Source organism: Marmota marmota, unplaced genomic scaffold (assembly GCF_001458135.2).
Source record: "Marmota marmota marmota unplaced genomic scaffold, marMar, whole genome shotgun sequence".
In the NCBI taxonomy this organism is placed as follows: Eukaryota; Metazoa; Chordata; class Mammalia; order Rodentia; family Sciuridae; genus Marmota; species Marmota marmota.
In genome coordinates, this window is record NW_026000026.1 from 83,545,731 (window position 1) to 83,563,575 (window position 17,845).

Genomic DNA, 17,845 nt, shown 5'->3' on the forward strand with positions numbered 1-17,845 from the left:
TGTTACATTCTGCATCTCAGAATGAGATGCACTTTTCTTTGGGATCACTTTTATTGTTTTCCAAGTACATTTTTTAGAAGCACGTTTAGAAAGGACTTTTTTGGACTGTCAGGTTGTCTATTTTTTGTTTTTTTTTTTTTTTTTTTTTTTGTAAATATCTTTAATTGATGCTTATGTCTGAAAATGTTTTTCTGGTGCACAATTCTAGTTAAATAGTTATTTTTTATAAAATTTGAATGTATCATTCTGTTATATTCCATTGCTGCTGATGAGAAGTCAGCTGTTATTATATTATATTATACTTTTAAATTGTACTTAAATAACATCTTTCATTTTGCCATGTACTAGACTCTGTTCTTTGAGCTTAAAGAAGATTAACTTGTTCAATTCATATAGCAACACTAGGAGTCTAAGGTAGTTACTGTTATTGTCATTCCTGTTTTACAAATGAATTATCTGAGGCACCAGAGGTTCACTGTTTTGCCTGATGTCATCCAGTTAAGGGTCTAAGCCAGTAAATGAACACAGGCTATCTGCCTCCCAAGTCCTTGCTCTTAGGTGTTATCTATGGTGCTTCCTTTTTTCCTTACATTCGTTTTTTTTTTTTAAATCTCTTATGTCTTTGGCATTCAGCAGTTTAATGAGACTAGATATGTATTTTTTTCTTAAATCTTTTTTGCTTAAGACTCAATCAACTTTCTTTATCTGTGGGTTGGTGTCTTTCTTCAATTCTGGAAATGTTTCCTGCTATTTTTAAGTGAGTTGTCATATCCTTTACTTTTTCCTTTAAGAACAATGATTAGATGTATACTAAGTCATCTTTCTCTGTCCTTCAAGTTTCTTAGTTTCTTCATTTTTTTCTTTTTTCTTTATGCACTATATTCTGGATTTTTTTTCAAGGAAATCTACTCTACTTGATTATCTTTATTCATGTCAAATCTGCTATTTAGCCATTCCAAAGGGTGTCTAAATTATTTACCTTTTCATTTTAGAAGTTTTATCTAGTTTATTTTAAATAAAAGCATCCAAATTTCATATTATATTCATCTTTCATTATACTTTTAATTTCTTCCTTTATTCATTTATACATAGTAAGCATCCTGTATAATCTGTAGTTTTTATCTCTAATATCTGTAAATCCAATTCTGTACCTTATTATTTACATGACTCACTCTTAAAAGTTTGTTTCCTTGTAACTATCTGATTTTTTTAATGGTGATATCATGTACTTTTGAATCATAATCTGGAAGAACTCTTTGAAACCTGGGTTTTAAATTATTATCTCTCAAAGACTTCGCATTTGCTTCTGTTAGGCACCTGGGAGAGCTGTCAATCTGGGCCCATTTAGATTAATGCCTTCCGCTTTGAGAGGTTTGGGGATTATTTGGGTCATACATAGAAGGCTCAATAAATATTCATTGTTGTTGGCTATTATTTGAATTTTAGCATCACTAACTCTCAGGAACAGCAAAAATGCAATGAGTTCTTATTATGTGTGAGGCATTTTACTAGAAGCCAGGGGATAGGAAAGTACATGAAACCAAAATAAAACAGTCGTATTCTGACTTCATGGAACTTACAATATTGCTAGGAAAATAGCCCTTAAAAAAAGGAATTGAACCAAAGTATGATCATATAGTGAGTTTTTTTAACATTCATTGTTTAATTGATATTGAAAGATCAGTCCATATCATTCATCTAAAGGCCTGTACACTGATATCTACATCTGAGCCATCAAGGAACTGTTTAGAACTATATGCAGATGAAGAAACCAGGAAATATCAGTGAGACTAGAATGGCTCATTAGATATCTTCTAAGACATCCTGACACATAACTTTAGAAAGAAGAGGAAATATTGGTGGAGTGAGAGAATCAAAAGGAAGAGAGAAGTGAAATTTATTTTTTTTATTTTTTAAGTTGGAGTTAATTGAAACAGCTTGGTCTGACAAATGCAAAATGGAAGAAAAAGTAGTCCTGCAAAGGACACCAGAAACCAGGAGAGCAGGGCCCCCAAGTAAGACAACAGTGACTGTTAATGTAGAATAAATGTCCCCTGCTCAGTGCCTGGAAGGAAGAAGCAAGACCATGAACAGCATGTGCTGAAACCTGTGGAGTGGTGATTGAAAGTCCCCTAGCAACTAATTTGGACCAAATGTCCAGGTCACCAAATGTCCACTTACCAAAGAGAGAAGTCTCTGAGTGAGGCCTCAAAGATTGCCCAATATTTGGATGTAGTTGGTATGATTCTCTCAAACATTCAGAATGTCTCCATTTTTTAACTTCTTTTCCCAAATTATTCTTAACACATAATATCAATGGTTTCATAGTTTATTTTTAAGTGTAGCTGGTTCATTATAAAAAAAGAAATATTTAAAGGACTTTTACCTGTTTTGGGCTCTGCTTTGCGGTGATTCTGCTACTTCTTGGGTTATATGGAAGTTTAGAAGTGAAAGAAAATGTGTAGAATATTTAGGAACTAAAGGATGAGTCTATGTGGCTGAGCCCAGGTATGAATGAGAACAGATATGTTGTGACCTAAGAGATTCATATTTTAAAGTTATTTCTAAATAGTTTCTGAATTCCAAAAGCATCCTATGTACAATGTATACTTTCTGATAATATGATTTACAGTAAGATTAAAAGAAGAAAAGCAAGTCAGTAAAGGTAAGTAAGGCATGAGTTGCTTGAGGCAAGTCTTGCCACTATGAGATTATTACTTGAAAAAAATAATTTATATTGAGTACATAAGACAACATGGTCTGAAATAAAGACAATACCACTAGAATAAACTCTTGAAATATGCTATTTAAAAAATCTCTCAATTTAGAAGTTCTCAGACCTAAAAATCATCCTAGAAATTAGTTCTATGGTTTTTATACTTATAAATAAAACAATCTCATCAATTGGCATTTTAGAGTTTGGATTGAAATATTTCAGCAAAAAAATGTATTTGTGTGTGTGTGTGTGTGTGTGTGTGTGTGTCTAAACTGAGGTGAGGAAGGGATAGAGATTTTTTTTGGGGGGGGGGCGGGGTAGGGATCATCCCATGAAAAAATGAAAAGTTCTCTTGTTGGTCAGGGATTATGTGTTGACACCAAATCATGAACTTGAACAGATTCTGGATTGAAGAACCTAAACAAACTGAATGAATGTTAGTACAAAAAAAAAAAAAAACCCTCAAAGTTTCAAGCCCAAGGTTTAATCATCCATCAATCTAAATGCAAGTTTTTAAGGCTTTAGGGATTGAAGTCAAATGTATATGTAGTTAGATACAATGAAATGAGGGAGATCTCAGAAAGAAGGAAAACAAGAACACGGCAAGAGACTCTATGGAGGTGCCTTTCTTTTCCTGCCAAGAACATGCCTTCCAAACGTGGGGTAATGCTAGTGATGTCTCCATGCTGATCATGTGGAATTAACTTATCAACTCAGCCAACAAAAGGAATAAAATCAAACAAATTTTGATTTAGTGTCCATCAGACAGTTGAATCACATCCAGAATGACACTATTATTTTTGTTGCCAAGAAATTAAAATGAGATTAAAAGCAAACATTTTTTAATCATTTTCTTAATAAAAAGAATTTTTAAAACCATAAATACCTTATGTGTGATCTATGATGTGAAGTGAAATAGTGAGACCCATTGAAAGCCAAGACGAAATCTTCGCAGTTTCTATCACTGAACCCCTTCTTTTCAGGTCACCTGAAAAGAAAACATGGTTACCTCTGTTCTGTTCTCCTCCTTCCCTTTATCTATGGCATGTGGATTTCCTCCTTGGGAAAGCTGAAGTCTCTATTAGTTAACAATCAATAAGCTTTGACAAACATGATTCATGCTTGAAAATAAAAATTAGGGGCTTGATTTGTGATTGACGAGTGATTTGTGATTGATAAATTTCCTACATTTTAAAGAATAATTACAAAGAAAAAAAGTCTGAGGTATCCATTGTGAAGCCTATCATTTGACTCTTGAATGATTTATCAAGATGTACTTTTATTTCCCGAGGTCACCAAATACCTCCTATATTAACAGAAAGGTATTTATTTGAGGATTATGCTTCATTACATTTAATAATAGGGAAGAAGCCCCCTCACAAATGAAAGAAAAAAACAGAAACAGAAAATCGAAACCTTATGTTGGTCATTTAACTCTTCACTCTTGCCCTACAATTATGCCAAGGTCTAAAATTATTCTGCTCTCCCCCTTTAGCCCTCCCACTACCCATTCCTGGAAGTCATGATGGGCCTTGGCCTGTTATGTTGGTGCTGAGAACAAGCATCTTGTATGACTCATGGTATCAAATGCTCATAACCCTAAAAAGGAATGACAACCCCAAGTATTGACTAAAGTTCAAGGGTGCACAAATGGTTTCAAACAATGCAATAATGTTGCCAACTCTTCTCAGCAGGGCTGCTCACTGGCTGCTGGAACACAGCCATTTTAAACCAAATCTTTCAAAGATAGGAAATAGACGACCTGCAACTGAAAGATAGCCCACCTTTTCCCCAAGAAAATTTGTCAGGGGCTTTGGATATTATCAGCCCCACTCCTGGACAGTGTTTGGGTGACTTGGTGTTGGCCACTGCATATCAGCTTGTTTACATGGGCTTGGCTACCACCATTCTTACTGTCCAAAGGTTGCAAGTTAGTGATCTTGAGGAAAGTTTCTGGGTGGCTTTAATCTGTGTTTCTTTAAAAGGTTACAAATATTTGAAATCAGATTATTTTGCATAATTTCAAAATATCTTCTGCCACATGGTGTATTAATTACAAGGGGTAGAATAACTTGGCAATGCAGAAACTTAGAAAACACCATCTTACCCAGGTCATCAAAGTGAACATCGCCAGTAAAATGTTATCAACATAACGTATCCTCCCCATGTGATTTGCTAATAAGAGTGTGTTGGTTTTGTGACATTCTTCCCCAAAATGGGTAAACGCAATCTAATTATGAGAATTCATCAGAAAATCCAAATGATGGGACACTGCCCAAAATAAATAGCCAGTACTCTTCAAAAGTCATGAAAATTCCAGAAAAACAAGTGGGATGTGAGAGTCTTAATCCAATCAGTGATTCAATCCCCTGATAGGGTTTAACTAAATTGTAATTGAAGTGGCAGGGTGTGGTTGTTGGAGGTGGGAATTGGGGTGTGGCTTTGGAGGTATATTTGTATCTGGTGAATGGAGTATCTCCCTCTTTTGTGATCAACATGTGAGCTCCTTCCCTCTGCCACACCCTTCTGCCATGACTTTCTGCCTCACCTCAAGTCTCAAGGAATGGAACCAACCTCCCATGGACCAAGACCTCTGAAACTCTGAGCCCTCAAATAAACTTTTCCTCCTCTACATTTGTGCTGGTCAGGTCATTTAGTCATAGCAGTAAAAAAGCTGACTACAACAGAAATTGTTACTGAAGAGTACGGTCATTGATGCAATGAAACTCATCATGTGATTCAAAAGATTTTTGAGTTTTTGGAATTGGTGGGAGAAATTTTGAGATGTTTAGCAATACAATCTGGAAATACTTTAGACTGTTGTAAGTAGAGGTTAATGGCCAATCCTGGTGGTAGCTCAGAAGACCAGAATGGCAATAGGACCATGGTCAGTGAAGACAGGGCTCAAGAGGATTCAAAAAAAGGAGGACTCCATTGGAATTTGCAGTAGAGACAATTCATGTTATGTTCTGTTTGAGAAGTTGCCTGCATTTTGTCCATGTCCTGAGACTTCCTGTGAGGCTAATTTTAAAAGCAATGGTCGTCTTAATCTGGTAGAAGAAATTTCTAGGCAGCATAGCAGTTAGGCAGTGGCATGGATATATATATTGCTGGTGGCTTTTAGCCAACTTTATTGTGATGATCAGGAGCAAAAAGCAGAGCAGAAAGATTTGGAAAAAGTGAACTTGAAAGTTGGGACTAAAACTGGGTCTAAGGAAGTTGTAGTTGTTAAAAACATTACCACCACTGAAGAAATACTAAAGACTTTGCCCAGAGACAATAATTGGCTTGAGGGCAACTCAGGAGCTGGCAAGACCACACCCATCTCAAGTTCAAGGAAGTAAAGGTGAAAATTCTCTTGAGAAGAGACCAGTGAGGCACCCTTCTTGGACAAGGGGGCCTAGTAAGGTTGTTCAACATGCTCAGCTGTATAGGCACTCAGAGAACACTTCACCCAGGGTCTGTGGAGACTTGGAAACTGCTCAAGATGGTGGCAGACCCTGGCATCAACCATCTGGTGCTGGTTCTACAGGAATGCATGATGTTGGAGTTAAGGGGTCATGAAGGCTTCCACCAGGATTACAAAGGAAGGCCTTGGAAGCCAACAAAAGTGCTGCAGAACTTGAGTCCCTGAGGGCTCTCCCTAAGAAGGCAAGGTATGGAAATTTGAGGAGGAAGCTAGAGCTTCAGTGGAGACCTCCGCCAACAGAGATTAAAAAATGCCAGTAACATGGGACATTGTCCTAGGAAAACTTCAGGAATTGACCAGAGACAAGCAAGTACCCCAGATGGGAGACATAGAGCTACAAGATTTGTTTGTACAGCTGGATTTTGGTCTTGCTTTGGTCCTATGCATTCTTTCCATGCCCCTAATTTTGTGAATGGAAATGTTTATTCTGTATCTTTATATATTGAATATGTTTAAATTGCTTTAATTTTACAGAAGCTCATAATGAGAGATTGCCTTGAGCTTCAGAGAAGACACTGGACTTGAACTTTGAGAAATATTGGAACTGTTGAGACTGTGAGCACTCTGGGAAATGACAAAGTATATTTTGTGTTGTTGAGAAGGTTGTGAGTTTCTGAGGGCCAGGAGTGGAATGTTATAGGTTAGATGTAATATCCCCCCAAAGCTAACGTTTAAGACAATGCAAGAAGGTTTAGAGAAAAAATCATGGAGTTGTGAGTGTCTAAACTTAATCAGTGATTTAATTCCCTGATATGAACTAAATGACTTATAACTGAAGGCTGATAGGGTGTGGCTGGAGGAGGTGAGACATTGGGGGCATGATTTGGGGGTATATATTTTGTATCTGGTAGGGAAAATTATCTCTCTCTGCTTGCTGATCACCCTGTGAACTGCTTCATATGTACACTCTTCATCCATGATGTTCTGCCTCACCTCAAGCCCCAAGGAATGGAGATAGCCTTCCATGGACTAAGACTTCTGAAACCATAAGCCTTGAAACAAACTTTTCCTCATTTAATGATAAAATAATGTTTGTTTCAATAAACGATACTAAGTACACTGGGTATCTAAATGCAAAAGAATGAAGTTGGACCTTACTTTTCACAATATACAAAAATTAACTCAAAAATGAATCAAAGGAATGAATATAAAAGGTAAAACTCAAACTCTTAGAATAAATCATAGATAATATTCAAGATCTTGAACTAGTAGATGATTTCTTAGCTGTATCATCAAAGTACATGTAAGGAAAGGAAAAAAAGGAATAAATTAGATTTTATCAAAATTGAATCTAAGGACACCATTGAGAGAATGAAAATATAACACAGGATATGTGCATCTATATCGGTGTCTATCTATATCTCTGCATACTTCTATATTATATTTCTCTATATAAACATGTTGAAAGGAATGAAACTGATAGCATGCAACTCAAGAACAAAAAGACAAAGAATTTAATTTAAAAATGGACAAAAATTTGAATAGTCATTTTTCCATACAAGACATAGAAATGATCAACATTACAAGGAAAGATACTAAACATCATTAGTCACTAGGGAATTGCAAACCAAAACCACAATGAGAGATTACATCACATTTACTACTTTGTTATATTTTTTTAAAAAAAATCAGAAAATAACAAGTATTGGAGAGGATATGGAAAAAAGCTGGAATATTTGTATTTTGCTGGTAGAAATGTAAAATGGCACAGCTGCTATGGTAATTGGTTGGATGGTTTCTCAAAAAGTTAAACTTAGTTTTACCATATGAACCAGCAGTTCTGTTCTTAGGTGTAACTGAAAGGGAATCAAACAAACGTTTGCAGATGAATGTTCAATTCAGCATTGCTAGTCAGTTTTTCATTCCTATAACCACAAACCTAACAAGAATAATATGAAGGAGAAAATTTTTATTTTGAGCTTACAGTTTCAGAGGTCTTAGTCTATAGTTGGCCAATTCCACTGCTTTGGGCCCAAGATGAGACTAAACATCATGGCAGAGTGTGTGTGTGTGGTGGAAGAGAGCTTTTTAGCTCACAGGAGCCAGGAAGTGGAGGGAGACAATGAGCTGGGGACAAATATAATTCCTAAGGGCATGCCCCAGGTGACCTCTTCCTGCCATGCCCCATGTGCCTACAGTTACTACCCAATAATCCATTTAATTATTAATCCATCAAATGGATTATTGTATCTATGTAGGTGTCGCTCTCATAATCTAATCATTTCACCTCTGAACATGCCTGCATTGTCCAACACATGAGCTTTTGGGTGAACACCTCATATCCAAACCATAACAAGCACTTTATACAGTAGGAAAGAGGTAAAAACAGTTGAAAAATGAATTTAAAAAATGTGACATATCTATACAATAGAATATTATTTAAGCATAAAAAAGATTAAAGTACTCACACCTACTACAATATGAATGAACTTTGAAAACTATATGCTTTGTGAAAGAAGCTATGATCCCATTCATATGGAACACCATAAAAATATAAATCCATAGAGACAGATGTTGGACTAGAGCTCTGCATGGGTTATGTGGAGAGGAAATGGAAGGTGACTTCTTAATGGTTTTAACACTTTCTGTAAGGGTGATTAAAATATGTTGGAACTAGAGAGAGATGATGATCCTACAAAATTGCAAGTGTACTAAATGCCACTACATTTTATTTTGTGAATTTTATTTAAAAACAAAAACAAATGAACAAAAAAGAAGAGATAAAGACAAGATATACGAAAACAAAACAAAAAAATTCAGCGTCATTAGACCAGCACTACAAAAAATAAAATAAACCAAAAGCAACATAAGGAAGGGAAAATAAAATAAATGCAGAAATCAATGAAACCCAGAATGAAAGAATTAGAGCAAAAAGAAAAAAAATCAACAAAAGCAAAAGCAATTAATTGAAAAAATGAATCAAATTGACAAAGGAAACAAGAAAGACACAAATTAAAAATATCAGGAATGAGCTGGAGACGTAGCTCAGTGGTAGAGTATGTACTTACCATGCTCAAGGTCCTGAGTTCAATCCCCAGCACTGCAAAAACAATGAAATTATTAGTAATGAAAGAGTGGCCATGAAAGGATGATAAGGGACCTTGTGAACTAGTCTATGACCATAAATTCAGCAAGTTTGCAAAGGAACAAATCACCTGAAAGACACAAACTGCCAAAATATATTCAAGAAGAATGAGATAATAAGATTGGTTCTGTGTATTTTCTTCAAACAGTTCAACTTGTAGTTAAACCCCTTCTAATAAACACAAAAGCCAGGCATGGGAGTACATTTCAGTAATCCAGTGACTGGGGAAGCTGAGGAAGAAAGTACACAAGCAAGTTCATAGGCTACAAGAACATTTACATAAAAATAAATTAAAGTTGAAATTAACCTTTGTAAAGTATTATTTTAAATAAAGGCCTAGTGGTGCATGCCTGTAATCTCAGCAACTCAGGAGGGATAACAAGTTCAAGGCCAGACTTGACAACATAGCAGCACCTTGTCTCAAAATAAAGAATAAAAATGGCTCAGATGTAGCTCAGTATTAGAACACTATTGGATTCAATTCCCCATGCCCACCCTCCCCCCAAAAAAGATATTGTTTATAATATCACTAAAAACTCCATGAAATACTTAGAAATAAATCTTAACTAAATATGTGCAAAATCTGAATATATTGTACAAAACATTGAGGAAATTGAGCAAGTAAATAAATAATAGAATGATATATAAAAGGGTTATGGATTGGAAGACTTGATATTTTTAATTATCTCAATTTTTTGCACATTTATATATGAATTCAACAAAATTCCAATCAATATTCCCAGAGAAAATAAAAAATTTTCATAGTAGTAATTAACAAGCATTTTTTTCCCTTTTAGAAACATGAGAGAACAAGAATAGATGAAACAATTTTGGAAGGTGAGAACACAATTGAAAAACTGATACTATTGGATTACAGAATCCTAGAAAACTGATGCATGGTACTAGAGAAAAGCACACACATGTACTGTAATGGAGTCCAAAAATAGACCCACATGTGTGGTGTTAATTGCTTCTTGCTAGAGGTGTAAAGATAATTCAAGGAAGAAAAGATATCCTTTCCAAAAAAAGAGTGTAAGAACAACTGAATATCGATATGCTACAAAAAAAATTTAAAAATTCCCAAGCATTAAAATCCTTGATCTTCACACTAAACCTTATTCAAGAATTATCTCTAAATGGATTTATGAGCTAAAATGTAAAGTTATACAAATATTACAAGAAATAGAGCAAATCTTTGTTACATTGTGACCTCAGAGTTTGGGTAAGAGTTCTTAAACACATGCTTGAAGATCCTATGGCTCTGCTTACTGATCATCATGTGAAAACTTCCCTCTGCCACACTCTTCCACCATGATGTCCTGCTTCACTCTCAATCCCCAAGGAATGGAGCCAGCTGACCAAAAACTGAGACCTCTGAAACCAGCTTATAATGAGAAATCACACGAGGGCAATATGGGGAAATTAAGATAAATCCTTCCTTCGTCTCAATACCATTGGTATTAAGAATGTGCTCTACAATGTCTTAGGCAACAGAGCATTTTGGTATGCGATATGAGTGAGATGCTCCCATCTTTTTGACACCAATTATTAGGAATAAAAAGGAATTGAATACCTCAAGTGTAGATATGATGAGGCCTTCCAAAGCCCAAATTTATTTTTAAAAATTAGACTCCCAATGACAAGTCCATTGAATTATTGTACAAATTTTAATTTTTAAACAAGTAAATATCAGTCTCTATAACCCATTGAAGAAAAAAAAGTCAATATAAACCATTACCCACACCATGAAGCAAAGTTGCTAAATTGAAATTATACTCAGTGTGTTCTTTCACCACGAAAAACTCAAACTAGAAAACAGTAAGATAAAAGAAAACTTCCAAAACCTTGGGAAAAAAACATAATTCTAAATATTCTATTAGTCAAGAAATTTCCCAAGAAAATAAAATAGACACTGAACCTAGTGAAAAATATTTAAAAATTTGCAGAACACATCTAAAGCAGTACTTGGAAATTAATAGCATTAAAACCACATTAGAAATGAGGAGTAGGCACAATTTAATAATCATTTTTACCACCTGAGAAATCTTGGGTGTTGAGGGCAGGGTGTTTGAGGAGCAAATAAACCAAAATGAAGCAGAAGAAAGAATTAATGTAGATCAGAGCAGAGATTAATTAAATTAATTAGAGACAATGGAAGAAATCAAGGAGACAAAGAGCTGCTTGCTTGAAATGATTAATAAAATTCACAAATTTTTAATAACATCAATGAAGGAAAGAAGAGACAAATTTTCAACATCAAGTATTAAATGGAATATTAATTATGACAGACCCTGAAGACATCAACAGCTTTTTAAGGAAATAGTGTCCCCCTCCTTCCCTCAAAGAGGGTTCGTGTATTGGCAGCTTTGTCCTCAGTGTGCTGATGTTGGCTGGTAGAATTGTTAAGAGGTGACCAAGAGAAGGATTAGTGGGTCATGGGCATCAAGACTTGGCAAGACCATACCCGCTAAAGATAGGCGCTTCATTCATGAGCCCAGGACGTCAGATGATTGAATGGGTGGATGTATGACAAAATTCCACAACTATGGATAAAAGCTCTTAGAAAAATTGGAATGGAGCAAGTTATGATTTAATTATATATCTCAGAGCCGTTGTATAGGTTCTAATCCTGCACCTAGGAATAAGGCCTTTTTTTCAGAAATAGCAATATTATGATGTAATCACCTAAGATGGGGTCATAAGAGAATAGGGCAAGCTGTTGTTTCAGTGAGACATGTGACTTTATAAGGAGAGAAGGGAAGGCTACTGATCCACTGTGCCTTATATCCTGATTATCTTCTTTCCTATCTAATAGATTTTCTATGTAAAATATTTGAATTTCCATCCTTTTGATTTTATGGATGTCCTAGGGATATGTCTGTGCAGTGTCCCTGGGCATCCCTTTACCATGAGATGGAGAACCACCTCCAATGTGAACCTAGAGCCACATAACTCCAGGGTGATGACAAAACCAGACTTGTTTATTAAATGAAATTATAAAAATGTTATTGTAATAAACCAATGTCCCACCCCACCCCCCAGCCTTTCTTCAGGAATCCTGATGGACCATGGGTCCCTACCTTCTGCATTGTAGATAACTTCTCCTGGTAGTTGGCCTCCTCCCTTTTGAAGTGTAAATGAACCTATGAAGGCTCTGGGCTCAAAACTAGAGATTTATGAAAGGCCTTGTAAGAGGAGCCAATTCTTCCCCAAATCACACTCTGCTTCTGTAAACATGCTACCTCTAGAAACCACTTGCACAATTCTATGTCAGGTAGACTAGAAAATTTATGACACTAGATACCTATAAATATTGTAAAAAAAAACTGGGCATAGGGGCTCAGAATTTGTAGTTTTGTTTTCCTCTGGGCCCACTGCTATAAAATAAAATTTGGAGTTCTTCCCCTTGACTGCTGCTTGATGCTTCTGGACCAGTCAGTTTCCCTCAGCATCAGTACCACAAAATGCTGTTCTTGTGCATCTCTACCCATCCCCATCAATTACTAGTGTCACCTTGGAATGCATATGCATTGTGTGTAGGATTGTATGGAGAAATTATGAGAAACTTTTCCCCATCTAACCCCCATAGGTGCTATGTGGTGTCTTAGGGAACAGAAAATTTTGTCACAGTATCACATGTGACTGAAGCACTACCAACCTTTAAACAGCAGTTATTAGAAGTTGGAAGAAAAAAGGAATTGAATATCTTGAGTGTAGATATCTTACAAAGTCAGAGTTATTAGAGATTTTTCAAATGAAAATGAAAAGTACATTGAACTTCTGTAGAAATACTAATTTCTAAACAAGTATATATCAGTCTCCATTACCCAATAAAGCAAAAAAAAAAAAAAAAAAAAAAAAAAGTCTGGAGCTCCTTATTCCTATTCTGAAAATGAAAGCAGTTCTGGAGGCCCAAAAAGGAAATGACCACTGGGAGTTATGGCCAGGCATGCCTGGGCCATTGCTTCCTCTGATGTCACAATGAGCCATTGTGAGCAAGTGTCAAAATGTAGGTATATAAGAGAGTGGCTTTGGCTGAGTTTTTGTCCACAAGTACAGGAAGCTCTTGGTGGTGACCTGTCGGACTCCCAGATAGTTAGCGCGTTTGGTGGTTGGTGGTTGGCAGTTGTTGGTGGTGGTCTTTGGATATTGGTTCTTTGATTTGGGTTTGTTGTTTTGTCTTGTTTTTGTTTTTGATTTGGGTTTGTTGTTTTAGTCTGTTATTTTTTTTTAAGCTAGCATCCTTAGTTGGTGTTCCTGCTTAGGATGGATAGCCAGAGTAGTGAGAGTAGTAGAGTGGGGCAGGGGCCCAGCTCCTGCAAGACTACAGTCCTGAGGGACCAGTATGAGGTCTTGAGGGACATTGGGCATGGTGGGTTTGGCCAGATCAAACTAGCCCGCCATTGCCTCACTGGGGCTCAGGTGGCAGTGAAAGTCCTGCAGAAGAAAGGGCAGAAACTCCAGGTCCTCTCCGAACCGGATATGATGAGGAGCCTGGAGCATCCCAACATAATCCAGTTATTTCAGGTCATTGAGACCCGCAGAAATATCTACCTGGTGATGGAGCACGCAGGTGGGGGCCAGCTATTGGACCAAATCCCGCTGGGTGGCATGCAGGAGGAAGAGGCGCGCAGACTGTTCCGGGAGGTAGTGTGTGCCATAGCCTACTGCCATGACAAGGGCATGGTGCACCGAGACCTGAAGCCAAAGAACATCATGCTGGACGCCAAAGGTCACATCAAACTTATCGATTTTGGCTTCAGCACCTGGGTCACACCCGGCCAGAAACTGAAGGAGTCCTGGGGCACTCTCTCACACATTGCCCCCGAAATTATCCAGAGGCAAGCATATGAGGGCCCCCCAGTGGACATCTGGAGCCTGGGCGTCACTCTGTATTTTATGTTGACAGGGAAGCTCCCATTTATGGGATCCACCCGTAAGGAGACCATGCGGCAGATCGTGCTGGGATTGTAGGGTGACCCTCCCCACGTTTCTCTGGCAGCACGGATGCTCATTTACCAAATGCTGACCCTGGACCCCAGGAAGCAGCCCACAGCCAAGCAGATCCTTCGGCACATATGGCTGATGCAGGGTGAGCGGCATTTACCCCCTCATCATGAGGCACTCCTCAAACACCCAGACCCCGAAATACTGACCATAATGTTTGATATGGGTTATGATCTACGCAAGACCTGGGTGTCCCTGGCCAAGAGAAAGTTCAATGGAGCCATGGCTACCTACCTCTTACTCCAGCACCAGAAAAACCAGGGGAAGGGCTTCATGTTCCAGGGGAAGCCTGTGCCTCCCATGGTTAAGCCTCAGCCATGTCCCCTGGATTCTTCCCATTCCCCTGTCCTCCCAATAAGGAGCCCCAGTGAGCCTGCCCTTCACACCTTCTCCTTGCCCTGTGAGCTTCCTCTGCCTGAGGAGGCCAAACGCTTAGGGCAGAAGCATACCAGGGGGGCCAGCCAGCCGCCTATTCACTTCCACTTCCCGCCTGCAAGAACCCCCACACCTGGATTAGCCTCCCAGTCTGACTCTGGGCAACTCCACACCAGCAGAAAGCTCTGGAAGCGGGTAACTCGGGGGATTGCTACCTGTGTCCGACAACTGTGCTGTTGCATACTACGTGTCAGCAATGGGGTGGCTCCAATGTAAGAGGGCAGAACCCTGCCAGATTCATGAAGTGAGGCTCCAATGAAGGGGAGAGCTGACCAGACAATACCAGGGGGCAGCCAGAGGACCCTGTTCTCTGTGGATCCTGACACCTTGTCTGGACCTCAGTCATGTGGACTCTGAACAGCTACAGGAGCAAGATGTCCTCACTACCTTAGGTTTCTCTGCACGGGTTCCAGCCCAGAGCACTTCTGCATCCACCTGGACAACACGAGTCTCCTCTGCCTGTCCCCACCTGCAGAAGACATCAGACTGCTCCCCTGGGACACTCCCCCTGCCCTGCTCCTCTGTCCTTTCTCCCATTCTCCTGAGGCATTTCTTAATATTTTTAAAGTATTGTTCAAAATAAATGTTTATAGTTGCTTTATTTGTAATCACCTCAATCTGGAAACAATTCAATTGTCATTTAGCTGTCGAATGGATAAGCAAACCATGGTATGTCCATACTGTAAAATGCTTCTGTAAAATGCTTCTCGGCAATAACATGAAGTCTGGTATAAACAAACATGGAAGAAAATCAAATACTTTATGCTAAAGGAAAAAAACAGATTCAAAAGGCTTCATAGTACTTGATTCCACTCACATGGCTTTTGGTTCCACTCACATGGCTTTTGGAAAAGAGAAGACAGACCATTGGATGCCATGGGGCTGGAGGTAGAGAGACAGAGGTGAACTACAGAGAATCCCAGGGGAATTGTTTCTTTGCTGTGCTGGTACATTGAACCCAGGCTCTTGTGCAGGATAGGCAAACTCTCTACCACTAAGCACAACAGGGAGACTGTGTTCTTTAGGGAACTGAATCTGGATTGTGATAACCTGACTATATTTTCATCAGAAGTAGCAGAACTGATGGCCAGTATACACCTGTGATTCCAGAAACTGGGAGGTTGAGGCAAGAGGATTACTAATTGAAGCCAGTCTCAGCAACTTAGTGAGTCCCTAAGCAACTTAGACCCTGTCTTAAAATTCATAGCAAGCTTGGCATGTAGGTCTGTGTAAAGCAACCCTTGGTTCAATTCCCAGTACACACAAAACAAAGTAGCAGAACTATAGACAAAGGGGTAAATTTTGTAGTGTGTAAATTAAAAACAACCAAGACAATTTTGAATAAAACCAAAAAATTGGAAGTATTTCTCTACTAGATATCAAGAAATATAAAAAATGATATTTAAATAATTTATATTGGTTCACAAAAAAATAGACTGTGTATACAAAAATAATTTAGAAACATCTAAATGATAGAAGAGGGTGGGACAGGTCTGAGGGTGGGACAGGTCTGTATTTGCAATAAGAGGATAGGAGATCATTAGTTTACCATGTTATTTTTTAGAGTACAATTTATTTCTGCCTAACACCATATACAGAAATCAACTCCCTCACCAAACTTTGTCTAGAATGTTGTACAACAGGAATCTCATATACTGCTGGTGAGGGTGTAAAGTGACCTGAGCATTGGGGAAAGAGTTTAGCATTATTTACCTAAAGTGAAAATGTGCATATCTCATGATCCAACCAATTCCACTCCCTGACAGGCACATATGCAACAGAAATGTGTGCCCACGTGTTTCAAGATACCTGGCAGCATTTGTCATTGTAGCTCCGACCTAGAAACAACATGACTATCCATTAATAATGAAATGAATCAGTAAGAGTAGTGTGTTTTCTACAATATTGTAGCATAAAACAAGGGAAGGAGTAAACTATAAAATGGGTGCTATGGTTACATGGTGACAAACCTGTCCCATTCTCTGGGTTGTCTTTTTCCTCTTTATGGTGTCTGAAGAAAATTGTATTCATGGCCCCATTTTTTCACTCTTTCCAGCAGTTAAGCTCTTGGCATGTGACTAGGTAGTTCCCCTTAGAATAAAAGGTGGAATCATCTCTCTGCCTCTTGAATCTGGGTTTGGCCATGTAACTTTCTTGGCCAATAGAACAAGATAGAAATGAAAAGGGTCCTATTCAGAGTGTAGGCCTCAAGAGACATTGTATGGTTTTCCTTCCCTTTCCCCCCCCCCACCCTTGCCTCAACCCCTTTGGCTTCTTACGTTTCTAGCATCACCATAAGAAAGACATATCCACGGGCTTTGTTTTGATCCTATCCATTCTTTCTATGTCCCTAATTTTGTGGATGGAAATGTTTACTCTGTACCATTATATATTGGATATTTGTAAGCTGCTTTTAATTTTATAGAAGCTCACAATGAGAGATTTCTTTGAGCTTCAGAGAAGTCATTGGACTTGAACTTTGAGCAATCCTAAAACTGTTGAGGCTGTGAGAACTCTTGGGAACAAATGTATTTTGCATTGTGAGATGGTTGTGAGCTTTTGGGGCCAGGGGAAGAATGTTGTGATTCACGTGTGGTGTCCCCCAAAAGCTCATGTATGAGACAATGCAAGAAGGTTTAGAGCAGAAATGATTGGGTTGTGAGAGTCTTATCCCAATCAGTGATTTTAATCCCCTTATACGGATTAACAAAGTGGTAACTGAAGTTCCAGGGAGTGGTTGGAGGAGGTGGAAATTGGGGTGTGGCTTTGGATGTATATTAGTATCTGGCAATAGGAGTCTCTCCCTCTTTTCTGATCAACATATGAGCTGCTTCCCTCTGCCACACTCTTCTGCCATGATGTCCTGCCTTACCTTGAGCTCCAAAGAATGGAGCTGTTCTTCTATGATTGAGACCTCTGAAACTATGGACCCTCAAATATACTTTTCCTCCTCTTCAGTTGTGCTGTTCAGGTCACTTAGTCACAGAACAAAAAATCTGACTAAAACATCACTGATTGAAGAGACAAAGGACATTCTGGATTTAATGTGGGAACAGAAAGCAGGCCATTAGTGAATGTTAGGGAGGTATCCAAGACTACCATCAAGTTCAGCGACCCCATAAGGATTCACCAG

General features: G+C 38.2%; 1 protein-coding gene across 1 annotated transcript; it reads left to right on the forward strand.

The window, feature by feature from the left end:
- Window positions 1-9,126: 9,126 nt before the first annotated feature.
- On the forward strand, window positions 9,127-15,073 carry LOC125619129 (sperm motility kinase-like). The gene has a single exon (XM_048811816.1). It carries the CDS (start codon window positions 13,537-13,539, stop codon window positions 14,242-14,244), a length of 708 nt encoding a protein of 235 aa, XP_048667773.1. The 5' UTR covers window positions 9,127-13,536; the 3' UTR covers window positions 14,245-15,073.
- Window positions 15,074-17,845: the final 2,772 nt, after the last annotated feature.

Coding starts and splice junctions, on each gene's coding strand:
- LOC125619129 (XM_048811816.1), top strand. CDS start 13,537: ATGGATAGCCAGAGTAGTGAGAGTAGTAGAGTGGGGCAGGGGCCCAGC.